Below are 24,984 nucleotides of genomic sequence, written 5' to 3'. Positions count from 1 at the left end.
CCTTACAGACTTCCTCTAGGCTTATGGCAGGAATCTGTGTCCCCACACAGCAGACCACTGGACTTATGTGATTTGAGTCTATTTGGAGCTCATATTATGATCAAGTGACTCAGACCTGGCCAATAACAGGATGAATCCCAGTCCAGGCTTGGGGTGGGGGGGAACCCTCAAGGGTGATCACATGACCTGAGCCTGGCCAATCAGAGCCCTATGTGCAACTTTTGGTTGTACTAAGGGGAAGGAGATGCCCACTTGTTGAGCCTGGAACCAGGATGGCCATTTCTGCCACCTCATGGGAAGAGTTGGCCTATGAATGAAGCCAACATGGAAAAGTGTAGTTAAAAGGGGAGAGACAGAGCTGCTCATGTCATGTGCCTGCAGCCCTGGCCTTTGCTTTTCTATGAGAGAATGATGGTACCCTTTCCCTTTTGCCCACCTGAATTGCATTTCCCATGGTTCCCACCGAATGTGTCCTGACTGCTACCACCCAGGTAGATGGGGAAGAGGGGCAGGTCTTCTGCCACTATCAAGGTCTCTGCCACTATCTGTTCCAGTCTGCTGTGGCTGCAAGGCCTTGATCTTGGTGAGCAGCTTCTGCCCCCTGTCACCCAGGAGGACAGGGCACTCTGAGCCACTGTGTCTCTCCATCCCTTCCCCTGGGGTCCAGGAAGGCCAGCTCTGATCCTGGAGACTTTAGAGTCTCTCACCAACTGCCCACCCAGAGTGAAGTCCCAGCTTTGCTAATCCCTTATGATCAGATTCAGGGAAGCTTGCTACAGTTTCACAGGTTCCAGCATCTCTGCAACTCCCAGGTGAGATATCCCCCTTCCAGGGTCCTCCCCACTCCACAACAACACTGGGCAGCAGCCAGACCACCTAGTGCTGGTTTTCAGGTGGGAGCTGCCAGTACTAGTCCATCCTGTGGGTGAAGAGGCTGAGTGAAAGAAACCACCGCCGCAGACAGTAGGACCGAGCTGAGCTTTTAATGCCCCATGGACCTCAGCCTCCAGGCTCCGGCAGCAACTGAGATGGCTTGATTCTGACCCCAGTTGCAGGCTTCAGAGCAGACTGCAGGAGGGGAACAGGCTGGGGCTGCTGAACATGAGCTGGTCCCACAAGGGGGCTGGAAACCAGGACCCAGGAGCTCCTGGGAATGGCTCAGTCAGATGACCCTGGTACCTAAACTTCCCAAGATGGGTGACATCAGGAATTCAGCTCTTCATTACATTTGTACAGGTGGTTGTGGCCCAGGTGCCAAGGAGGAACAGCAGGTGGCTTCCAGATACTCAGGGACAAGTCTGGCTTCCGCAGGCTCTGAGCTGCTTTCTCTGGTCTGCTGGCTGCACCCTACATCCCTGAAATAGTCTCCCCTGCCACCTATCTTGCGGCCCAGGCTGATTTTGAAAATCCGCAGTGACACAGGTAAAGTCCCTTTGTCTGATCCTCAAGTAGTGACTGTCAAACAGAGATGACTCTCATAATTCACTAATTGTATTGATTGATATTTTTCATAATGCAGACTGCAATCTGTACAGCTCCTTACTATTTACAAAGTGCTTAAACACACATGCATACATGCACACAAGCACGCACAACCGCATGAACATGCACACCATCTCATTTGGTCTTTGTAGCAGTTTAGTGTTGTCATGGGCAAGCTTTGGGGTCCCATGTCATGGTGGAGAACCACGATGTGCCATGATGTCTGAGAGGATGTATGTGTCCTCCTATCCATTCACCCTTCATGCATTCCTCCATTCATCCTTCACCCATTCCTTCCTTCATCCAGCTAGCATTTATTAAGCACCTACTGTGTGCCCATTGTGTGCTAGATGCTTAGCCCTAAGTGGGGGCACTTTTCCAGAAAGCAAGAGTTCTTGCATTCCCATGACAAGCTGGGGGAGGGGTACAGACCCCTGGGAGCTGGGGACTCCAGATTGGGGACCGTGTGGGTGCCCTTTCTCAGGCTGTCCGCATGGAATGGGAAGCCTTATTTTTATCTCATTGATTATTTAAAAAGAAAGTCAGGGGCATTCATGGCCACATTGTGGCAGGTGTGCTCTTGGTGGGGTGGCTGTGGGAGTGGGGGGTCCTACAGTTGGCTGCAGGGGTCCCAGTAGGGCTTAGGCTGGGGCCACCTGGCTGGTCTCAGTCTTGGAGGCGGTGGTGGAGGCTTCATCGTCACCCAGTGGGTTCTTGCCACAGCAGATGGTAGTGAGCATGCAGTTCCGGAACTGGAAGGCAACGGTTGGGTCAGTGTGGGGCTGTGTAATTTTTTCATTTAATTCCAGAGTTTAGAGTTTTGTCCTTTTTGGGAAAGAGGAAACTGAGGCCCACATCAGGAAATTAACTTGCCCAATGCTGCCCAGCTAGAAGATGGTGGAGGCAGTTTTGTAACCCAGCATGCCTGTGCCCCTGGAGGAACCCTGGCCTCAGTAAGGGCAACTCCACCCTCCAGGCTTTATAGCTGAGGCTATCCCCTTCCCAAGCTCAGGACTGATTGGTTTTCCAGGCTGGCTTCCAAAGAAATCAGAGCTGGTGCCTGTCACACTGATCAATACCAGGGTGACCCTGAGGGCTTGTGAGAAACAGTGCCCTGGGTCCAGATGAGATTCAGATGCAGCAGCCCAAGATGGGGCCCAGGCATCAGCATGAACCTGAGCCCCTACCTCTGTCACCCTTGGGACCCATTCCCTGGGGCCCCATGCCAGGCACCTGCTTGTTCATCATGATATAGATGACAGGGTTGTAGATGGAGGAGCTCTTGGCAAAGAATGCTGGGATGGTCATGAAGATGGGGCCAAAGTTGGAGCCCTGGTGGGTGAAGATGTACATGGCCACACTGGCATAGGGTACCCAGCAGATCAGGAAGGCGATGACCATGATGATGACCATGCGGGTGACCTCCTTCTCTGCCTTTTGGGTGGTAGCTGACTCCTGCTGCTGTGCAGCTGCCTGTGGGGACATGGGTCCTGTGTCTAGATGGTAGCACCCAGCACTGTCACCCAGCACTGTTGCTCAGCACCCACCCAGACACCTCCCAAAGTCTCCCCCCAGCACCCATCCACACCTCTTTGACAGTGAAGACCAGCTGCCCATAGCAGAAGAAGATGACAATCATGGGGGTAGTGAAGTGGACCACGAACATGTAGATGACGAAGGACTCATTGTTGACCTCAGGCGAGAGTGTGTAGTAGTCAATCCCACACGAGCACTGCATGCCTTCAGGGATATACCTGGAGACCACACCCATAAATGCCCAGTCCCAGGGGTTCCAAAGACTATGTATGTTCCCCAACATTGTGCCAGCCCTCAGCCATCCTTGCCACCTAACCTGGCAGCCAAGGCCATAAGGGCAGGGGGCAAGAGATGGACATGTACCACGCCAGGTCTCCAAGTCACAGGGTAAAAATATTTTCCAGGCCAAAGATGGATACAGGATACACTTAGAAGGGGTCTTTGAGTAGTTCCCTGGAACACGAGGTCCAGGGACATGTGGTCAGGGTGTTTCAATAACTCCTGAGGATGGGAACCAAGGTCACTTGATCTCCACTAGCCCAGAGCAGCCACGGACTATACCTTCAGGACTCCTGGGCCAGGATGGTGAAGACAGGGAGAAAGGGTAAGAAAGGACCCTGAGGTAATGTGGAGGGAGGCAAGCAGAAACATGAGTTTTTGGAATAGAGGACCACAGCCCCTTTGCAGGCAGTGGCCCAGAAGCTGGGGGACCCTGTTCCTGGGGTCCATGTCACCCTGTGAGGTGAATTGCTGTGGCCCAAGGTCAGCACAGGATGGACAAAGAGGATTGGCTGCAGCCCTGGCTTAGCTAAGGATTAGGGGCTCAGCCAAGGTGAAGAATTGGGGGATCTGGGAGTCTCCTTGACATAGGGCTTGGGAGGGGAACCAGCACTCTAGTATCTGTCCTGGTGGCTTTGGGGACAGCATTACCTGGACCAGCCAGCAAGGGGTGGTACAGCGCAGGCCAATGCCATGACCCAGGTGAAGATAACACCCATGATGGCATGGTTCTCGCCAAAGCGGAAGTTACTCATGGGCTTGCACACAACCACGTAGCGCTCAATGGCCAGCACCACCAGGGACCACAGGGCGATTTCACCTGCAACAACAGCAGCTGTCAGCCTACTGCCACCCATGGGCCCAAGTGGATTTGGTGCCAACAGGAGGCTTTACGGGCATGGGGTTTGCAGGGGGACCCATAGCACGGAGTGACACTCTCCCAGGTGACAGCCTCAGAGACCTGCATGCATGACACCCAAATAATCCTCTCGGAAGGGACGCTGTCAACACATACCCCAGCCTGGGGTTGGCCCTTCAGGGCCCAGCTATGTGGCGGACTGAATCTGTGACCTCATGGCTGCATCCGAGACACTTGGCTGGCACTGTGCTCCCACCCAGCACCTCCTCTGCCACCCCTGTCCTCCCATGGTTGGGAGAGTGCCTGGATCTGCATTAGAGGACACTGGTCCCTGCCCAGCCAGACCCTTAATGTCTCCTGCCTCCTCCCTGCCTCAGTTTTCTCACCCTCCGAGTAAGCACCACCATCTGTTTTCCAAGTGGCCTTTGGAAGCTAGGAGTCCCAAGTCTAATGTGCTGGGGAAAGGTGTTGCTGTGGAGGGGGTGACGTCCTTGACACAAAGACCATTCAAGGGTGGCAGTGAGCCTGGGAAGGGGACTGAGCTCACAGCCCCATGACTGACAGTAGATGCTCCTGGACCAAGCAAGGACATTATTGGAGTGGCAACAGGGTCTGTCTCTGCTTGCTCTGTCCCCAGGCAGCCAACTAGAACATGGGCTTAGACTCAGCTCTGGTCATTCTCCCTATGGGCCAGGAGGCCCTGACTGCCCTGAGCCCCAGGTTCCTTGGTATAAAATTCAACAGAGCGGTGGAGAACACCTGTAATCCCAGCACTTGAGAGGCTGAGACATGAGTATTGCCACAAGTTTGAGGTCAGGCTGGGCCACACAGTGACAGTTTCTAAAAACCAAGCCAAACCCCAAAATTAAATAGAAACCTGCTTGATGGGAGTTATAAGCAGGGCTACCTGCCCTCCACAAGCAGAAGCCTGCTTCAGCATAACAAAACATTTGTTGGTCGGATAAGTAGGTCCTCTGGCTAATGACAAGAGGATTGATGGGAAGCCTCCATTCTCGTCCAATGCCCACCACGCTCCCTGGGGCTCCCCATCCAACACCCACACCTACCACCCAGAGTGGCGAAAAAGCCCTCCATGTTGCAGCCTGCGGGCCCGAAGACGAAGTATCCATGCAGGGAGGTGTAGAGAGTGGTAGTGAAGCCACCGAAGACCATGAAGAGGTCAGCCACAGCCAGGTTGAGCAGGACGTAGTTGAGCGGTGTGCGCAGCTTCTTGTGTTGCACAGTGACATAGAGCGTGAGGAAGTTGATGGGGAAGCCCAGCACGATGAGCAGGAACATGTAGGCGGCCAGCATAGAGAACTGCCAGGGCTCAGCCAGGTAGTACTGCGGGTACTCGAAGGGGCTGCGCACCACACCTGTGGCGTTGGAGAAGGGCACGTAGAAGTTGGGGCCCTCTGTGCCGTTCATGGCTGCTGTCTGGTCTGCCCTGTGGGTGCAGCGGTTCCACCTGAGGAGGAGGATAGCACAACCTGTGCAGCTTGGGGCTCCTGGGAAGACTTGTGGCCCTGCCCCCCCCCCAGGCCCTTATGAATTGACCTTCTGGGCCTAAGCCACGCTGACTCAGCCTGCGGGAGATCGGGGCATAATCATACTAATCCCATGCTGCCACAGGGGCCTAATTGGCTTGTAGGGGGACAAGGTGACACCATGGGGACGGATGGATACCCAGGTGGGGAGGGGGCCCCGTGAGATCCTGGATGGGAAGGGAGGAGGCTTCCCTTCTGTCCCAGGCCCCCCAAATTCCTGCCTATCTCCATGTGTCATGAGCTGGCCTCTGGCCTCATCTCTGGCCTCAGCCCAGTGATGATAATGAATTCACTCCTTCAGGCTGTCACTAAGCACTGATGCTGTCCCTGGGCCATTGAGATGGGAAGGAGGAGAACGCTGCCTAAGGTGGATGTGGCTGTAGGGACCGAGCTGCCTGCTTGGGAGTCCTGAGAGCCACAGGGGGACAAGGTTGAGGCTGTGGGAATGGCCATACAGCCTGCTGCATCCAGGGGAACAGAGTCTCAGGCTCAAGTGCCCCAAGAGCAGGTGGGAGAGACCTCAGGTGTCTTAGGCTCCTGAGCAACCTGGCCCTTGGTTGGGGACTCCATTTGTGGGGAAGCCAACTCTGAAATGAATAGCAGGTGTGAGCTAGGGATACACATGAGCTCTGAGTCTCTGCTACATCCCAGACAGTGGCACTTGGTAAGAAAGTCTATGACAGGCACTCGACACCTGGGATGAAGGGGCAAACTGGAGAGGCTGTGGGGGCTTCAGGGACCTTGGTCCAGCCAAGATGTGCACGGAACTTCTGCAGAGTACCAGATAAGGGGCTTGATGCTGGAGACACCCAGGGAAGGTGGGTGACAGGAGTTACAAGCCAGGGATGAGCTTGGAAACATAACCTGGAGCTGCCAGAAGGCCAAGAACTGAGCCAGAGCGCCAGCCATGCAAAGGTTCTGAGGTAGGGACAGAAGCCCAGACAGGGAGGTCTCTACAGCTGGGCCATAAGCTCTGTCTTCTCTGAAGCCCCCGTTTTCTCAGCCCTTGTCCTTCCCAGAATTCTCAGGGTCTCACAGGGCTTGGCCACCAAGAGCCGAGGGCACTATGGGCTGGAGGCGGCCTCTGGCTGTTAAGGTGCTTGGCTGGCTATTAGGCCTACGTTAATGAGGTCAAGGTGGAGCGTGGCTGACGCAGACACCCACCCATGGGGCGGGCTGCCCTAGCACACCTGGGTGTAGCCTGGCGCTTTCGCAGCTCCAGCGTATGCTGCTGGCTCAGGAGCAGCCCTGACTCCAGCCCAGTGCCCAACACATAGGGCAGCAGGGGAGCTAGGTTTCATCCATTCTATTCCTACCCAGGGCAGAGCAGGAACTCTGGGAAAGTTTGTTGAATGAACAAGTGGACAGCTGGGCCCGAGTGATTTTGGGAAGCCTGGAACCCTATTCTGAGTTCCCCTTGGTGATCCTTTAACCAGTCCCAGCCTTGCCGGGCTGTAGCGATGGATGTGATGGCATCCTGCATTCTGTGAACATGACAGTGTCTTCAGAAGAGTTCTGTAAGATAACCTAGGAGGGGCTGAGGACAGGCAGGTGCCAACCTTGCCCATGTTCCTGATGCTTCCATTCTGCAGCTGGAGAAACAGAGTCAGCAGCCATCTGGCTCACATGACCAGTCTGTGGTGGTCTGGGCTGCAGCCATGTGGCTTCATGAGGGATCTGACAGCTCCTCCCTCACCTGTCAGAGCTAGCACCCAGGGAAGATGTGCTGCCCTTCACACCCTGGTATAAGTGACTGGAGCCCAGCTGCACTGAGCTGGTGAGAAGATGCTAAACTGAGCCACACAGGTTGGGGGCACAATAGTGCCCCCAGAGAGGGCTGTTTCAAGATGAACCCCTCAGCCATCCTACTTTCACTCTATCACACTTTTGAGTGACCGTTTGCTCATCTCAGGGATTCTTGCCACCAGGGCGGCGCCCCGGTGTTCCCTCTCCATAGGCCCACCTCTCTGCTCGTTACATGTGCTGTGGCTTGTTTGTCTTCCAACAGCAGGGCGTGGGCATGGTCCCGTGCACTCATGTGCATGACCACACCACACCTGGGCTGGAGTGGTTTCCTGAGTCCTGACCCTTGTCAAGGGTGACAGGTGCTAGGGGAGAAATGTCCACGGAGCGTTGAGTCACTGGAGCTCAAGAGCTCCCGGGCTTCTGGATCAGCAGCCCCTCATCCCTTTTATTCCCCTCCTCTGCCTTGGTCTGGCTTTGGTGTCATGGTGGGTAGGTGGCCGCCTAGATGGGCTCTTGCCTGCCCAGCTAGGTCCTTTTCCTCACTGCTCAGCCCCAAGGCTGGGGGGCATCTGACACCTGCCTGCCAGTGCCACAGCAAGGGCCTTTTCCCTTCAGCAGCCTTGCTGGGAGAGATGACTGACCCAGGGACACGAGGCCAGCTGAGGCGCTGCCTGTGCCAGGCCTGGCCTTCGTCTCTCGTTGGAGTCAGGTCCCACTCCTCATGGCTCCCTCTGTTGTGGGGGGCAGGGATGGAGGGGGTCCTGGTTACAGTGGGGAAAGCCAGTGAGGATGGGACAAGGTCCTGACCTGCTAGGTGGAGTCTGCACTGTGAAGCCTGAGAATTGTGGCCTTGCCCCTCAGCCAGGGAGGCCTCAGTGCTCAGCTTCTGTCTGTGCCACCCATGGCCAAAGGGCACTGTGCCTGGCCGCCACCGTGGGGACCAAGGCCCATCTACTCTGTCACCATGATTGACGCCTGTTGGGAGGCTGAGCTGTTTTCTCCGTGCCCCTCTTTCCCTGCCAAATGCAAATGATTTCAGTTCAAGAAACGCGCTAATGGAAATCCTAACACATTAATAACTGTTTAGTGGGAGAGAGCATGCATGATCGTCAGTAATTAGGCACTCAGCGGAGGAGTTCTGTTGGCACAACTGTCTGGCTCGCTTCTCCATCATCCTGTTGTCTCCATGGAGACAGTGGGAGGAGCACGCCAGGGGTGTGGTCTGTTTCACCCCATAATCCATCAGGGGTCCTCGAGTAGGGTTGGGCAGGTGCGGCAGGGCAGTGGCCCACTCTAGAACTGAGGTGGAGCTGAGACAACACAGAAGCCCCAGCAGGTGTGAAGTCCCCAGGTCCCCACTGGCCACCCTTCCTGTGCCCATGGGCCTCAGCAGCTGGAGACCTGCAAGGCTTTCTGGTGTGTCTTTTTTATTATTTTTTTGTGGTACTAGGGATTGAACTCAGGACCTTGAGCTTGCCAGGCAAGCACTTATTCTACTGAGCTATCTCCCCAGCCCCAGTGTGTCTTTTTAAAAACAAGGTCTCATTATATACTTCAGGTTGGCCTTGAACTCACTATGTAGCCCATGCTGGTCAAACTCATGGAGGCCCTGCTGCTTCAGCCTCTCGAATGCTGGGATTATAGGGTGTACCACCATGCCTGGCTCTCTGGAGCAGGTATCTTATTGTCTTGTCCAGACAGCACCCCATCAAACCAAAGTAAATAAACAATGAAAACTCCATGGTCCCTTACACCTCCCAGGCTGCGGTTTCAATTAGATTAAATTTTAAGAGCACACAAATGCAATGTTCCTCTCGGCTCAAATTAGAAACAGGTGCACTGTGCACAAGGAAATCAAGTTGCAGACAATATGAAGATGTTAAAACGCAGACGCTGAGGAAAATAAGTAGCCCTTTATTTCATCATTGTGGCAATCTGGAGTGGAGTGCAGGCCATGGCCTGGGATCCACGCACTCCAGCCGGCCGCTGCAAGTAACTTGAGCCACTTGGAAAGATTTTTCTTAGAAAATAGCTGTGTGTTCTCTTCCCAGCTCAGGGTGTGACACACCAGCAGGAAAGGCCATAAACAGGACTCTGTGCTCCACCAGGCCTGCCCAGGACAGCCTTCATGGCTGGCTCTGGCAATCTCTCAGCCCTGGGTCTTCGGTGCGCCGGCGGCAGTAGGGGCAGCAGCGGTGCTGGAGTACCAACAGCTCGTAGTCCTCAGTGTGGAACATCTGCCCAGGGACAGGTGGCACCAAGGCCTGAGGCTGGGCACTGGGTCTTCCCGACACCCCATGGGACCCCAGGGCCCCAGGGCAGGCAGGTACCTGGAAGCAGGAGGGGCACATGGTGACAGCAACGTCAGGCAGCAGCGAGCGGAAGTACTGCCAGTGCAGGGGTGGGGGCCAGCGCTTGATGAGGACGTCGCGGCGGCTCATGAAACGCAGCACTGCACGGCCTACCACCACGGGGATGAACTCTGAGCCACCCTGCTGCAGGGAGACAGCCGACAGATCCCGCGACTGCTGGGGTGGCCAAGGCAGGACCAGGATCCCCAGGCAGTCTCAGCAGTGATGAGATCCCTGGCCTTCCTCTCCCCACAGGGTAGGGTCATGGTTGTCTGGGCTGGCACCAGGCTCCCCATGGGGCTTACCTCAAAGCTCAGCTTGGCTGTGAATGGGTCATCATCCCCTGAGGGTTCCACAGTCTCATCCAGCCTCAGTGTCTGGGAATCTGGTGTCTAGCTAAGGTAAAACCTATGCCACAGCCGTGGCTCCCACCCCACCCATCCTGGCCTAGCCAAGGATACCGCCGCTTGCCACCTCCTGCCACCTGTCCTCACGCCGGTGCTGTGGCGCCTCCAGGTCAATGAGGGCCACAGCTTCTTCATCGCTGATGCCTTCCTCTAGCTGGAACTCTACCAGATGCAGCACCTCTGGGTACAGGGGCAAGTGACAATGGGAGCAGAGGCACCAGGGCCTCCTGGGGTGGCAGGGATCGTGGGCCCTCCCTGGGGTGAGATGGAAAGATGCCCAGCCTCTGCCCAGATCCTGCTGGGGCTCCTGCTTCCCATCTCCTGTCCCCAGCCCTGCCTCTGTGGAACTCACCATAGGAGGAGGCGGAGAAGACAAAGGGCTGACGGCAGTTGACACACACATTGCCCAGGCTGTTGAGCAGCGGGTTGTTGGTGGAGCAGCGGTAGCACAGGGGCACCAGCTCCTGCAAGCAGTGCAGGTTGAGGACACCCCAGTTCAGCAACACAACCCTCCTGCCTCCTATGGTCCCTGGTGGGCAGCAAGGGACCCTGGGTCCTGAGCTATGCCCATGGCAAAGCAAGACTTTGGCTTCTAGGAATGGCCAAGGCCACATCCTGGGCCCATAGCACAGACACACACAGGGATTGCAGTGGGACATATGTCAAAATGACAGCAAGGGTGGCCACCATCACAGGCTGCTCACCATGTGCCAGGCCTGTGCTGGGCACTCCGTGTGCTGCCCCTTTATATCCTCACACCACCATGAGTCCCCACCTGGCAGGAGGGAAACAGGGCCGGGTGGGAGTCCAAGCCTAGTCTGTCTGATACCAATCCCTGCTATGAGCCTCAGGATGTGTGTGACAGGGATGGAGCCATCTTGGTCCCAGGAGAGGTGGGGTAAGGTGCCCAGCCACATCCTCACCTCACTGTCATGGAAGGGCTTGGACCGGATGGTCAGGCTGCCTAGCTCAATGGACTTCTGGAACTTGGCGGGGATCCACAGGCCCCGCAATTTGTCATAGGCATGCCGGGCCAGCTTGTAGGCACCCAGAGCCTTGCTCTGCTTGGCCAGCGTGTAGAGTATTTTCCTGACAGTGGCAGCAAGTTAAGGGCGGCAGCAGCCATGCAGGACAGGCAAGGGCAGTGGCAGTGTCTCCTGGACCCAGGCCCTGGGCCCTTTCTAGAGACCAGGATTTTGCTGTCCCCATCCAAGGTTCAGACTGACTTAGGTCCTGGCCAGTGCTGTACTGGCCTGGGGACACAGCATTCCCAGTACATCTGTCCCCTACTCTTCTCCCTTCTAAGGCCTCTCAAGGGTCATTTCTAAGACCCCAGAGACAGCCACATTGGGGTACAGGCAGGAGCCCCAGCAAACCCCAGTGATAGAAAGGCCAGCCTAGGCTTGAAAACAGCTGCTCCTGTAAGCCAATGTGCCCTGTCAGGTGTGGGGCCTCAGGCAATGGGGGCACCCTGGATTTTGGGGATGCTGAAGGGAAGCCTCCAGGCTGGAGCCCTTCAGTGAAGCCAGTGGTCACACAGCCCCTCAGGCCTCTCCCAGAGGCTCCTTAAAGAGGAGCTGGCAGTTAGATGGGGCTAGGGGTGCCGAGGGACAATTATGGCTTTCAGGATTCTCAGGACTGCAGAGTGTAGTCATTTCCTGGCAGCTTCTGGTGGGTTATGGTCCTTCCCTTCCACCATAGCTGCTCACAGGGCCTCCACTCCTGGCTGGGGGCTGGGCCCTCCAAAGTGCCTGGCTGGGTCACTGGACCACACCATCCAGGTGCTCCAGCTTTCAGTCAAGGACTGGTGCATCCAGTCACCCACAGCTGCCTGGCCAGGCATCAGGCTTGTGTGGCTCAAAGAGCCTGGATGCTGGTCTTCTGGCTCCGGTCCAACCTCCCAAGGGGCTTCCTGGGAGCAGCGGCTCAGGAGGGCAGTGGACAGTGCTGCCAGGAAAGTGCTCTGGGTCCTGCTCAGGCCATTAGTCAGTGGGAAAGGATACACTTTAGAGATGCCCAGGGGTGTATCCTTGGTCAGGCTGTGCAGCAGGAACCTGGAGATGTTGAAGAGCGTCTCAGGAAGGTGGAAACTGAAAGGCTCCTCCTGTGGCAAGAGGAGGGCGAAGAGGGCGAAGGATGAGAGCTCCTGGGAAGGACACTACTGTCATTCTTGGGCCTCATAGCCCTGTGCCCTATGTCCTAAATACTGCAGGCAGTGCCTTTTCACTCTCCCTGTGCCTGCCGGGAATGTGATGCCTGAGCCAGGGCAGAGCCAGGATTCCCTCTTATGTTTTGCCCAAACAGCTGCACTGCCCTGGGCAGTCACGATTCCATTTCTCTTAGCTCAGTTTTTCTCCAATTAGCCCAAAGAGAAGCCTTTATGCAGCCTGGACTCTGCCACTGCCCTGGAGGGTGTACAGCAGCAGCCCTGTCCAGCAGAATGCCACGCCCATCTTCCTCATCTCCAAAGCCGCCCAACATGACCACATGCAGGGGGCTCCTCTACTGCAGGCCCTGGCCCAGCACCCAAGCCTCAGGGTGGCACTGGGCACACAGGACTGGTGGGGCAGGTCCTTGGATCTACACAGGATGCACTGTCTGGAGAAGCTTGCCTATCGCATGCACATGGTTCCCACCCCTCAGGCAGAGACAGCAAACAGTGAAGCCTCCTGAGCCATGGGGGCTCACCCCAGTGGTCTGCACCTGTGAGAACTTGCCTGCAGTCCTGTTGATGGCCATGAATAAGGACATGACATCTCCCATGAAAAGGGAGGAGTGGATGGTACGTGGCCTCTGGGAAGGTAGCACTGTGCAGGTGGAGCCGTACAACCCCACCTGCTTGAGTCAGCAGTGCTATCCTAGGCCAGGTCCTGAGATACCAGGGACTCTTTTTCCTCCTTGTGTAGGAGTGACTCCCCAACAAGGTCATGCTGGGATGTGGGCTCTCAGGACAGGAACTGTGTTCCCAGCCTCATCTGCAGGCTGGTCACACGACAGGTGCATGCTGAATAAGGGAATGGCCAGGGAAGCAACCTCACTGCCATGACAGCCAGGGCAGTGAGGTCCCACAGGTCACCCCATGTCTGCTGCCTCTACACTACAGGGGATGGTTTGGGACACTCAGCCTAGCATACGCTTTCATCTGCAGGGTGTGGAGGGTGGCATTTTAGAGTGGGGCAAGGCTAAAGGAGCAGGCATAGTTTATCCCTGGTGCACTGACCCCACTACAGGGTCATAAACAGCAGGACACTGACATTGCCCCAGGAGAGGAGACATCCAGGGTGGGAGTGGCTGATGACCCAGCATAGTTCCTACTGCTAGGGGACAGAATTCAGTGCCTTAGTCCAGAGCATCAGGCAGTGGCTGGGAAGAATGATGTGGCCTGAGATTAAGCTGACCATCTTGCTTTACAGAGAAGGGAACTCAGGGCCACAGGGAATGAATTGCTGAACAAGCAGCAAGTCAGGGGTCCCCTAAAGGTGAAGTCTCCAGGTGGCTTGGAAAGGGTGAGTGACCCACCTGCATGGGGGGGTGGTGAGACTCCAGGGTACCTGTACTCTCTCAGAACTGCAGGGAGACCCTCATTATCTGTCTAGAGTTTGCCCAAACAGTGAAAGCCAGAATCAGGTCATGAGAACAGTTCAGCCATCCAACCAATGGCTGACCAGGGAAGACCATGTTTCTCCTGAGGCAGCCCTGTGCATGGCGCACTGGCTGCCCACACTCACCGTGAACCTATGGATGGTGTGGTAGCCGTGGTACAGCTCGGCCAGGTGTTGGAAGTGGTAGAACTTATCTAGCATGGTGTCCTTCTGGGTGGGGTCTGCTGGGCACAAGACAATAAAGAAGGGTGATGTGTCTCAAGAGGCTGTGGCTGCTGCCTGGGCCTAGCAGGAGGCAAGGCCAGGCAGAAGAGGCTGGGCCAAGGCTGGTATGTGCTGGGCTCATGGGTCAGTCTTGCTCCTGCCCCTCCCTGCAAAATTCTGGCCACACAGCAACCTTGACCCTATGGAAGGGGGCAGGGCCACACCCAGCACAGACTCAGGGACCTCAGGAGGAACAGTGACTCCCAGCAAGTACCTACCTCTGTTGCAGTGTCCCAAGCCCACACCCTCCTCCCTGGCCCTACACCCCAGAACCCCCCATGAAGTCTGGTGGAAGAAGGCAGCAGGGACCCTGTTTTCCTGCCTGGGATGAGCAGGAGTCTGGCACTGTTATTGAATGTGAGTTTCTCTTCACCTTTCCATTTAATTAACTGTCTACATCGCACTTGCCAGATCTCTCCATATATGGCCTGGGTGGCAGGAGGGGGCTCTTCCGCATCAGCAGCCTCCCAACTACACCTCCTGAGCCAGCAGAGATGGCGCAGATCGTGCCTCTGTGCATGGCAACGGACAATGCATCCAGTCTGCCCTGTATAGTCTGCTCTGATTTTATCTCAGTGTGGCTGCAGGTGGTGTCACTCACCCTGCGCGATCTCTAGGCACTGCATGGACAGTATCCAGTAGTAGTAGGAGGCGTCACTGAACCTGCTCTCCACCACCGCATTCTGTGTGAGCTGCTCCAGCACCTGGACTGCCTCGCCCTGCCGCCCAGCCTTGTGGAACGCTGCAGGATATCAGGCACAGGTCAGCCTGGGGAGCCTCGCAGAGAGACAGGGCATACATGGGGCATGTGCAGCGCATGGCTGGGATGCCACCCACCAGGTGACAGACAGCCATGTCAAGGAAAGTACATCTCGAGCAAAGCATGCAGCTCTTGGCTGGAAAACAGCCACCTGCTATAGAAAGGCACAGCCGAGCACAAGCCTGGGACACTACACTTTCCAGGAAGAATTCACTCTGTTCCATCCTCTCACAAAGCTTCAATTTTTTGTTTTCTGAGATAGGCTGGCCTTGGACTCCCTGCAGTCCTCTTGTCTCAGCCTCCCAAGTACTGGGAAGAGGAGGAAGTGCAGCCACCCCCTAGAAGGTGCAGTGTTCTGACCCTGGGAGCCACTAACAGGGCCTGGCCCCACTGAGCTCACGGTTTCCCCAGCACTTCATAGCTAACATCTCACCGGGTCCTTCTAACAGACTGAAGGAAAAGAAACTAGCCCCATGGTAGTAAGATGAGCTGGGCGTGGCCAGACAGGCATCCTCTGCCCAAGGTCAAGAAGCCAGCCTGGGCCTTGGTGTCTCTCCCACAGTGCTGTCAGATGTCAACCCAGAAAGAACAGGCTCCTCTCTCAAAACAAGAAATTTGCAAAATGAGCAAGTAGATGTCTCAATCATTGCAATTTTCATCCCAGGCATTTCCTGGGCACCTCCATGCCAACACCTTGGGCTGCTAGGGCCACCAGCTGTGACACCTGCCCACAGGTGGACATGCAGGTGACCACATCCTTTGCTGTGGAAAGAAAAAATCCTGGCCTTCTTTTCATCCCCTCTCCAGGCTCCTGTCTGTGCACCAAGTTACTATGGTGATGGATTCTTGGAAGGGCGGTGCAGACAGACGGAGAGGTTGATGTGTTTTGCCCAAACAAGCAGATACTTCAGCAGCTGGGTGCACTGCAAACTCCGAAGTGCTTGAGAACAGGCTGTCCTTCACAGCTTCTCACTGAGGTGCTCCAGCACGACACAATGGTTTGTACCCTGTCCAAGGGGGCAATGACACCACATGGGAGTACAGATGAAATCCTGTATGGGTGGGGCAGGGTGCACATTGCCAGGCAGCGGGCAACCCAGAACTGAAGCCCCCAGCGGATAGGTCGGTCTGCCGCCAGCCCCGCTGCTCAACAGCTCTATGATTGCACATGGCACATTTAGCCTCCAAGTCCCTGCAGGGCTGCTGGCAAGGCTCAAGGTTGTGCAGGTTAATGCCCAGCCAGCCGGTGCCCACAACAGGGAGGGCAGTCAGGTTTTAGATTACGAAGCCTGTGACCAGTCACAGCTCTGCACCTGCCCTGGCTCCTACTTCAGATGCTGCTGTGCTGCCTGGCTGGGGCACAGGCTGAGTCCTTTTCCTGGTGGGGACTGTGCCAGACACTGACCTCACTGTGCCCTGGCTCTCTGATCTCTCAGCTATGAGACTTCAGACAAATTCTTCTGCCATCCTCACACTCAATTTTCTTATCTTAAGATGGAAATGGCTGCACAGCTGATGGGGACAGAAGGGAAAGATGTGCTTTGCTCACTATCTACAGGGCTGGGAGTAGAGACCAGAGATCCCTGGGCCTGCAGAGGGTCAGTGAGGACATGGCCTCAGAGCTCCAATACTGTGTCTAGTTCTCCCCTCCAGGACCCATGGATGGGCAAGGCCACCTCATGCCTACCTTTCTGGGCTTCCTCAAAGCGGTCGTTCTCCGCCAGCCATTGGGCATAGGGCACGTAGATGTCGTCCTTAAACTCAGGGTGCTTCTCACCCAAAGCAAAGGCCTGGGGGAGCACAAGCATTCACTTTGTGATGTGGCCTGGGAGCCCGCAGCCCAGGAAATATGGCTGAATCTGTGAGGGAGGGATGTCACACTGCCAGCCTGACAGCTCAGGGGACAGCACCCCCTCATCAACACAAAAACAAACTGCTCTTTGAAAACAAAAGGCAATTAACAGCAATATGCAAGTGACGGGATTCAATAACAACACAGTCTGTCTCTGGACCACAGAGGCGGTGCAGAATCGGAAACATTTTATTTTGAGGATCTGCGTGGGCTCCCACTGCACTGCAAACAGATTTCTTTTAATTGCAGGCAACACCTAAGGAAACAGGGCTGACGTTACTGTCATTGCTTCTTGTTAGCTATTGGACAGCAGTACTGTGGTCCGGGGTTCTATCTATCCCTGGGCCACCTGTTAGGTGGGAGTTGGACAACCAGGCACAGGGGTTCTGTGACTTGCAGCCAGACCCAGGTGCCCTCAGAGTGCTGGCTCCTGCTGCTTGACATAACTCCTGCTATGTCTGTCCTAGAAGCCACTACTGCCTCTCAACAGTGACCTCATCACTGCCTAGTGCAACCACTCGGAGGGCAGACAAAAGGCAGAGTGCTCATACCCAGCTTGGCACTTAGAGCTATACACAGACTACCCAGGTAGGTGGATGGGCAATGCTACATGGGCACAGGAAGCCACACCTGCCCAGCTCTGCTGCCAGCTCCGAGAATCAAGGCTGTGGTGAGGTGGGCGGATGGAGCAGCTCCACAACCATGTAGACAGCTTGTGTCGGCAGAGTATGACGGCTTTTCTGCAGGAATGCCACCTGGTAGTTTTAAATGCCACACAGGTGTCCCTAGACCAACAGTGCTCTGAGCCTGTGGTGCTGTTCACAGGTGGCTCAGGCCAACAAATCCCAGCCCCATGCTTCTTGTGGGCTGCACAGTGCTGGCAGTCTGGGTGACGATCTTGTGGATAGCTGAGTGAACAAGGGGTAGTTGTCGCAGGAAAGCTCTCCACCATGAATTAAGGATTCAGGCAGAATCCTGGCTGCTGAGCCAATGAGGCCTCTGTGTGTGGGTGGCCCTGCTCTATACCAGCCCCACAGCCCCCGTATCTCCTCACCTCGTCCCAGTGCTGAGTCTCCACATGTAGCTGCACCAGGGCCTTGAGGTCACCGAGCTTCAGGTAGGTCTCAGCAGCATAGCTGGGGCTGTCCAGTTTCTTCAAGTAGTGTGCACACAGCAGCAGGGGCTCACGCTCGGCCTTGTCCAGCTTCCGGGCAATGTCAATCAACCTGGGCCAGAGAGAGGAGCCCCACAGGCCTAAGACAAGGAGGCCTAAAGGCTCTGTAGCACCTTTATCTCCTGCACCTGTCACAGAAATCCCCAACTGCACGGCAGGGCATGGAAATGGAGATGTTTGAAAGATGACAAAGGTGCCATGGACTCTTCCATGTCCCTATAAGCCTTTGGAACCCTAAGAGGTGGGTGTGACTGCTTCCATTCCATAGATCCTGGGGTAGTAGGTGGAAGATAAGGCACCTGCCCAGGCTCTGCAGCAAGGAGCAGAGGCCAGTATGAAGCCCCTTTGCACAGGATCTGGAGGAAGGAGTGTGTGTGGGCCCAGGTGCCAGATGCTTGCTACAGCCTCCCAAGGGACCCTCCCAAGCTCCTGTGGAAGGGTCATAGTATATGTGTGTATTGGTTACTGTCAGCCAGGGTTTGGAGTGAAACCAGAGCTCACAGGACATGGGCCCCATGCTCCCCATGTGAAAGCGGGGGGGGGGGGGGAACAGGAGGGAGAGGAGGGTGGCCATGACAGCTTCTGGAGACAGGCAGGCACGGGAGGCCTGTCAGTCTGTGTGTGGAATAATAATGGCATCTAAAAATAACCCCACTCCAAAGGGAGAAAGGTGGCACAGGCACCCCTGAGAACCGCAGAGCCCCCACCCATCAAAATGATGTCCCTGGAGGAAAGGCCCCTTCACAGCAGGCCTGGGAAAGGGACAACAGGCTGAGGTCTCCTTGGGCTGAGGTCTTGATTTGGCTTAGTTTCCCTGGGTCACCAGACATAGATGAAAGTTATAGGGGAAGCCATAGGGGTCAGTGGCATGAGACCTGCCTGGTTCTCACTGTGCCACTTCTGTTGGGATCAGGGGGAGGCTGTGCCTCTGTCCCTGAGACACCTGATTCTGCAGACAAGAGGAGGGGTGGCAGGTTGTGAGGGGCCACTCCACTTCCTGTCCTGGTACGGATGCTGGGCCCTGGGGCCAGACTGAGGCTGCCTCAGCAGCCCCTGCTCTCCTGCCCTCATGCCTGTTGTGGAGGGCACACATATGTATGCATACTTACAAGTGCCCAGAGTGCAGCCCTCTGTCCAGACAGACAGCATACCTGGAGGCTCGGGTGTGGCCTCTCCCCAGCAAAGCTCAGAACTGGCCGCCATCCGCCTGCCTCTGCTCCAGCTTCTCCCCACCCTCACTCTCTCAGCACCAGTTCCCTCCTAGCCTTTGGCTGCTGTGACCTCCCCTCCTGTCCCTAGCATGCCCAAAGCTCAGTCCTACTGTCTGCTAAAAAACTAAATATAGAGGTTTGGGGATAGCATTGAGTCCCAGTGTGGCTCCCACCCCTACGCCTAATTCCAGCCAGGGCCCCTGCAGAGACACCCTACAGGTTTCTATGACCCTCCAGGATACCTGCCCTTTGTTACTACAGTGAAGCCAGGGGTTGGAGTCTGCAGCCACTTGCACCTCCCAGCTGTGGGGCCCTTTTCAATCATGTATTCCATGACCTCAAATTTCTCCAGTTGCAAGATGGGTATACAAACACAAACCCTGGGGGGGAGGGGGGAAACATCGGACACTGCCAGGTCACCACAGCGCTGAGGGTGCACATACAGCAGATGGCAGCCAGAGGTCTGGCGTCACCTCCTTGGTCCTTCCCACCCCCTTCCCAGGACTCTAGGGTTCCTGAAAGGCAATGACCACCTATTCAACCTCATATCCCAAAGAATCTGTCATATGTATATTTGGCTTGGATACTTCGGCAAATACTTTTCTCGCCTCATTAGCCAAAACATGATGTTGATGTGATGTGATGTGGCATGATGTGACATGTTGCACTATGCTCCCAGGCAGGGCCAAGACCTACGTGTCCACACAGCCAAGGTCACCACAGATCTTGATGGCCTTGATGTGCTCTCCCGCCGAGAGGTACATCTCCACGGCGGCTTTGGGCTCGTTCATGTTTCGGGCCCAGTCTGCCTGCTTGGTGATCAGCATCTTGGTTTCTTTGGGGTCTCCAGATCCAAGGAAATCCTGCGGAAGCACAGCAAACAAGAAGTATTCTGGTCAGGACTTCCTGTGCCAGCATTGTGTCAGGCACGGTGGCCAGGAAGCAGGTGGGGCCCAGCCCAGGATGGAGCCTGGGGCAGTCCCTGATGTCCCTGGAGACATGGAGCCTCGGGCTACCCACAGGTGTTTCTGGGGAAATCGTGGCCCTCGGTGCTTCCTTTCCTCCTCTACAGAGCAGCCCTGTGACCAGGTGCTCACCTCTCTGCTGTGCATGTGACTTCTTCAAACAGTCAGTCCTCCACCTTCATTCACAGAATGTGGATGAGACCACACGCTGCAGACGGGTTGTGCACCCAGTGCCCTAAACTTAAAGTGCCACAGTTCACAGGGCTCTAGGTCAACCTTGGTGTCCTCGCTCAGCCACTCTACTGGCAGCACTACTTGTATCTCACTTCTCAAGTGCTCTGTAGCCTGAACCAGGGAGTTTCTCCTTTCTGTCACCTGGAGGTGGAGAGTGGCAAAGGACAGCTGGCAGGTAGCACCTGGCCTGGCTAATGAATGTGGTGCCTGTTCTGAGGTCATGCCTATAGAGTGGGCACCTGGCCCAGAGTGGGACAGCAGAAGCATGGGCACCATGGCAGTGGGCAGACCCTGGAGAGAACAGTGAAGGACATGGGCCTGTGGTCCTGGGTTGGTGCTGGGCTGCAGGCCTCTGTGCCCAGCTCTCTGGGTCAATGGTCCAAGTGCTAGAGAAGCAGCCTCCAAAAACTGCAGTGTTTTGGAGAGGGACAGCATGGCTGAGGCAGAGTGGGTCCTGACAGTGGAAAGGGGTACATTCAAAGGAGTCAAGAGCTTGCAGTTCAGCCCAGGAGGAAATAGGGTTTGCCTGAGGAACAACAGACCCTGCTGAAAGAGCTGCACACCAATCTCACCAAGTATAGAGAAGCACTCCTTCCCATGATTAGTATGCATTTGTCAGGAAAGTACAGGCAACGTATGCTAAAAGCCCACTCCAACAATTAGCTCACTTCTTTTTCCATTTAGTTCCAGGGTAATTATGCACCCCTAAAATCACAGGCTAAGGCAGCCTGAGAACCCACTGTTTTTAAGAGGGGAGGAAGAGCAGTTTCCCCCGATGCTGAGGACCTGGTACGGGACAGGACCACCACTGGCTGTGGTTCCCTCCAGCCTGCACAGTGGGACCAGTGGGCCACAGCAAACACATTTCAGTCCTGGCACTATGTGTCTCTTCCATGTGCCCACACAAGGCTGGAGACTGTTTACCTGTGAGTGAACTGTGGTTAGTGGCACAGGTAGCAGGGATAGCCTCACCAGACAGCAGAAATGTCCTCTAATGGGGTGACGGGGAGACTCAGCAGGCAGAAGTTCAGGAGCTGGGGATGCATATTTGGGTAGTCTCCCCAGGAGACCGTGCTGGCATGCGCCTGCTCTCCACCAGTGGCCAAGCTCAGGCTGTGACTTAATGGACACTGAGTCTAACTGGCTCAAGACTCAAACTGGGTTTCCAAAGGTCTGGTTCTACAAAGCTAATTTACACACTATCTTGGGCCTTGGTAAAGACTTTGTCCTGAAGTGGACAGAACGAGGCCGTGCTGAGTGATGAATGAGACAGACCAGAGTTCTCAGGCTGGTGATTCTGATAAGGATGCACTACATGGGGGTTAAGAGCATGTAACTCCCTTTATCAATATATAAACATGTCACTTATCCGGAAAGCATACAATTTATTTGTACGTGGGAATGTAATTTAAAAATTTTCCAAAACCAGATTGAATCTTGGGAAGCAATTTTCAAGTAAACAAAAACACAGCACCTTAATAAGCACTGTGTCTCTCTCTTGGCATAATGGGCATGTGTGCAGTTTCTCTCATTCCAGCTATGGCAGTGGCAGTTTGAAATGGCACTGACCTACTTGGAATTGTGATAAAAAAACTAAAACCTCAAGCAGGCCCAGTGTGTTTACCTTAGAGACAGACCAGACGGAGTGTGCGAACCCTGCATGTTGGGCAGGAAATGTGGATGTGGGGCCTGGGACCCATGGGCACCCACGCTGTGGTGATGCCCCCGCCCCTTCCTGCTCTTCCTATGCCTGCAGTGCCTCCCTGGACCTGACCTGAGCTGTAGCCCTTCTCTCTGAGAGCAGCAGCGCAGTCACGGGGACTCACCTGCCCTGTGGGGACCCACACCCACACTGCTCTGGACACCACACAAGATTTCTGATTGCGCCATTGCTGCCCACTTGGGGCACACTCCTTAGGGTCTCTGAAGGCTCCAGTTCTGAAGCACAGCCAGGCCCCTGTCCTGATGATGCCTGGATTCTACCTCTGGGGACTCCAGCCTGCATTTGAAGGTCTGTTACCAGGTAGATGCACCAAGTGTGGTACTCTCAGTGTGAATGTTCCATGGAAGCTTATGGGTATGTGATGGGGACACAGCAATGGCAAAGGCTAACAACAAGGGACAGGCAGAAGGCCCTGAGGCATGTGAGGGAGATGCCCACATGGGGCATGAGGGACACAGCTTCCAGCCCAAAATCAGTCAGGGAGGGGAGAGAAAGGAAGAATGCTACCTTTGGGGATAGACAACAGAACAAACTGGAGAGGTTTTCTGCATTGGACATAAGTGAGGAGGTGGTCATACATGGCCACAAGTGGACTGTGGCTAAAGATTTACTTTGGGCCACCAAGCAAAGACAGGTTAACAAAGGTGCCTCCTACCTTGGATGCCAGACTTGGCAGAGACAACCCCTGGCAGGGACGCCACCAGCTCATCTGGATATGCTAGGATCAGGTGTTAGAGGGCCAAGTCGTGTCCAAGAATACTAGTCCTTAATGGCCTCTGGAAAAGCTAGGGAGAACTTGTAGGAGACTTCTCTGAAGCCTAGAGCCCAAACACTTGCTAAAGGCCCTGTGGTGGCTGCTGACCAGCATCTGAACTGTCACATTCTATCCCTCTGAAGCCAGCTTCAAGGTCAGCTTTGGGTCCAGCTCAACCAGCAGCAATGGCCAGACCTGTTGTCACTGAAGGACTCAACCTCCCAGACCACATTGCCTCTCTGGACACAGCCTGGGCATGGTGGCCACCTGGTTGGGGCGCACCATTACCTTGGCGTACTCAAACATGCGCAGGTCAGTGTACATGGCGAGTGCGAGGTCCTCATGCCCACTCCTCTTGTACAGCTTGGCAGCCTCGTGGAACTTCCCCTGGTAGGCGAACACATCTGCCAGGAACAGGTCGGTGTTGGTCTCTCCCCGCTTCCTCCTCTCCTGGAAAAATTAGAAGCACAGGAAATGGCCCCTTAGCCTGGCAGGAAGCAGCCTGCACAGGGGCTGGAGCTGCTATTTCTGGTAGGGCCCTGGGCTTTCCAGCGGAACCACTGTGGCTCCTGGGCTGTCGCTTCTCCCACCTTTGCCTGTGGTGGGAATGCTTGACAACAAAAGCAGAGATTTTTCCAGACTTGTGAAGATAAAAAGAGATGGAAACCTTTGTTTGCTTAAAGGAAATTCCTCAGGCTGCTTTCCTGTGAGTCCTTCCAGGCGGCAATGGGACTGTTTGGACAGTACCCTGCAACTTGCTAATGGCTGCAAGCCACAGGGATCTGCTAAGTCCTCAGCCTGGCCAGAGTAGTGGCCCAGGGGGATGAGGGAGAAAATTTGGGGTTTCTACCCAAGGCAAGGCCACAGAGAGGATGTCTTCCCATGGGCCTGGTTCTGAAGAGACAGAAGGGACTCCATTGGCTACACACCCTTGAGGTACATGCTGGGCATGAGCAGGCTCCTCACTGCTCTCGGAGACCCCTGTGTCACATCACAAGGGCATCATGAAGTAGGCTAAGATTCAAGAGGGTGAGATCAGGGTCAGACAGAGCTGCATTGGGCTCAGTTATGTCAAACTGAGGCTCTGTGTTCTGTGACCCCACACTCTGAAATGTGTGATGGTCCCCGGTAATGCCAAGTGTCATGATCAGCAGTACCTCAGAGTGAGACAGGGCAGAGCTACCGCATGGCCTCCTCCATTAGCTGCCATGCAAGCATCTGTAAACACTCAGCCTGCGACCCTACAGCACCTCTACTTGTTTGCTACCAAGCATGCCCAGCTGGAGGAGAGGAGACTGGGCTGAAACTCCCGGATGGGCTGGTAAGGATTTCAACAGCTGGAAGTAACACACTTCCCCTACGACAAAAATAATAGAAAAAAATTCTTCACATAGTTTGGGCAAATCAGCCATGTAACTCAACTCGTTGCTGCAGATGGATGTGATGAAAGGAGGCTTTCTAGGCATGGGCTTTTGGCCACATCCCCTCAAGGACACAGCAGCCACCCTGTGTCTGTGGATGGCCTGTGGAGATGCATCCCCTCCAGCCCTGAGGACAGTGACTCTATTGCAATCTCAGAAGCACCTCTGGAGGCCACTCAGCTCTCTGGAGCCAGGCCAAGCAGCACATGGCCTAGGCCTCCAGCCATCAGGAGGACCCAGAGCCAGTCTGACTGTGCCCTGACCTCCAGCTTCACCCACAGCAAGGAACAGCCATTCCGGTGACAAGAGCTGCAGAGAAACAGCCCATGTCCCACGGCATTGGTGAGGACCCTAGAGCAGATGTGCTGGGCAGTGCAGGGAGATGGTGCCCTTAGCCACACAGATAAGAGAGCAACAGAAGACACTGTGCCCCTGTGGCACCCAGGGCAGAAGGTGGCCAGTGTAAAGACAGCAGGAGGCTGAGTAGCAGGCAGAACAGGCTTCCATGGCACCCAAACCTCTGGCTGTGGACCCTTGGGACACTGAACACAGCCAATGGCTGAGAGAACAATGGCACTTGCCTTGAACTAAGGGGGGACATGGGTGGTCTCTCACTGGCCTTGCAGGGGGACAGGGCAGACTCTGCACTCATGGCTGTTCTGTCCCTCCCTGGTACCTGATGTTGGGTCCATCCCCACCCTGGTTCTCTGCCCACTGAACTCAACACACAGTCTGGCCCACAACAGGTATTTGTTTCTCCAAGCTGAACAAGGGGGATAAGACATGTGCTGGTTTCCTCTCAGCTTCCATCTGGGAA

The 24,984-nt window shown here is 55.3% G+C and overlaps 2 protein-coding genes across 7 annotated transcripts in view; both read right to left on the bottom strand.

Annotated features, from left to right (window-relative positions):
• Window positions 1-2,063: 2,063 nt before the first annotated feature.
• Window positions 2,064-5,591, bottom strand: Rho (rhodopsin). Its single transcript, XM_004645617.3, has 5 exons — window positions 5,224-5,591; window positions 3,949-4,117; window positions 3,071-3,236; window positions 2,716-2,955; window positions 2,064-2,234 (listed from the first exon to the last, which is right to left on the bottom strand). The coding sequence occupies exons 1-5, from the start codon at window positions 5,582-5,584 to the stop codon at window positions 2,124-2,126; spliced, it is 1,047 nt and encodes a 348-aa protein (XP_004645674.1). The 5' UTR covers window positions 5,585-5,591; the 3' UTR covers window positions 2,064-2,123.
• Window positions 5,592-9,343: 3,752 nt separating this feature from the next.
• The window catches only part of Ift122 (intraflagellar transport 122), a 63,555-nt gene continuing 47,914 nt past the window's right edge, over window positions 9,344-24,984 (bottom strand). For 4 of the 6 annotated variants that reach the window (XM_023705919.1, XM_023705920.1, XM_023705921.1 and 1 more), the window contains 13 exons: window positions 23,035-23,196; window positions 19,767-19,933; window positions 17,740-17,911; window positions 16,521-16,623; window positions 14,675-14,815; window positions 13,936-14,033; window positions 12,211-12,311; window positions 11,131-11,296; window positions 10,560-10,671; window positions 10,262-10,387; window positions 10,106-10,185; window positions 9,780-9,944; window positions 9,344-9,686 (listed from right to left, as the gene is read on the bottom strand). In XM_023705919.1, the coding sequence (XP_023561687.1) occupies window positions 9,576-9,686; window positions 9,780-9,944; window positions 10,106-10,185; window positions 10,262-10,387; window positions 10,560-10,671; window positions 11,131-11,296; window positions 12,211-12,311; window positions 13,936-14,033; window positions 14,675-14,815; window positions 16,521-16,623; window positions 17,740-17,911; window positions 19,767-19,933; window positions 23,035-23,196 (1,704 nt within the window). In that variant the 3' untranslated portion in view covers window positions 9,344-9,575. The remainder of the gene's footprint in view (window positions 9,687-9,779; window positions 9,945-10,105; window positions 10,186-10,261; window positions 10,388-10,559; window positions 10,672-11,130; window positions 11,297-12,210; window positions 12,312-13,935; window positions 14,034-14,674; window positions 14,816-16,520; window positions 16,624-17,739; window positions 17,912-19,766; window positions 19,934-23,034; window positions 23,197-24,984) is intronic. The other 2 variants (XM_012512572.2, XM_023705923.1) reach the window with 1 other exon arrangement.

The sequence above is a fragment of the Octodon degus genome, unplaced genomic scaffold (genome assembly GCF_000260255.1).
Source record: "Octodon degus isolate 3935 unplaced genomic scaffold, OctDeg1.0 scaffold00233, whole genome shotgun sequence".
In the NCBI taxonomy this organism is placed as follows: Eukaryota; Metazoa; Chordata; class Mammalia; order Rodentia; family Octodontidae; genus Octodon; species Octodon degus.
Note: the sequence above shows the minus strand (reverse complement) of the source record. Positions and strands in the feature narration are given on the sequence as shown.

Coding starts and splice junctions, on each gene's coding strand:
- Rho (XM_004645617.3), bottom strand. CDS start 5,584: ATGAACGGCACAGAGGGCCCCAACTTCTACGTGCCCTTCTCCAACGCC. Junction 4,118..5,223: donor CTTTTTCGCCACTCTGGGTG/GTAGGTGTGGGT, acceptor CTGTTGTTGCAG/GTGAAATCGCCCTGTGGTCC. Junction 2,956..3,070: donor TGGTCTTCACTGTCAAAGAG/GTGTGGATGGGT, acceptor ATGTCCCCACAG/GCAGCTGCACAGCAGCAGGA.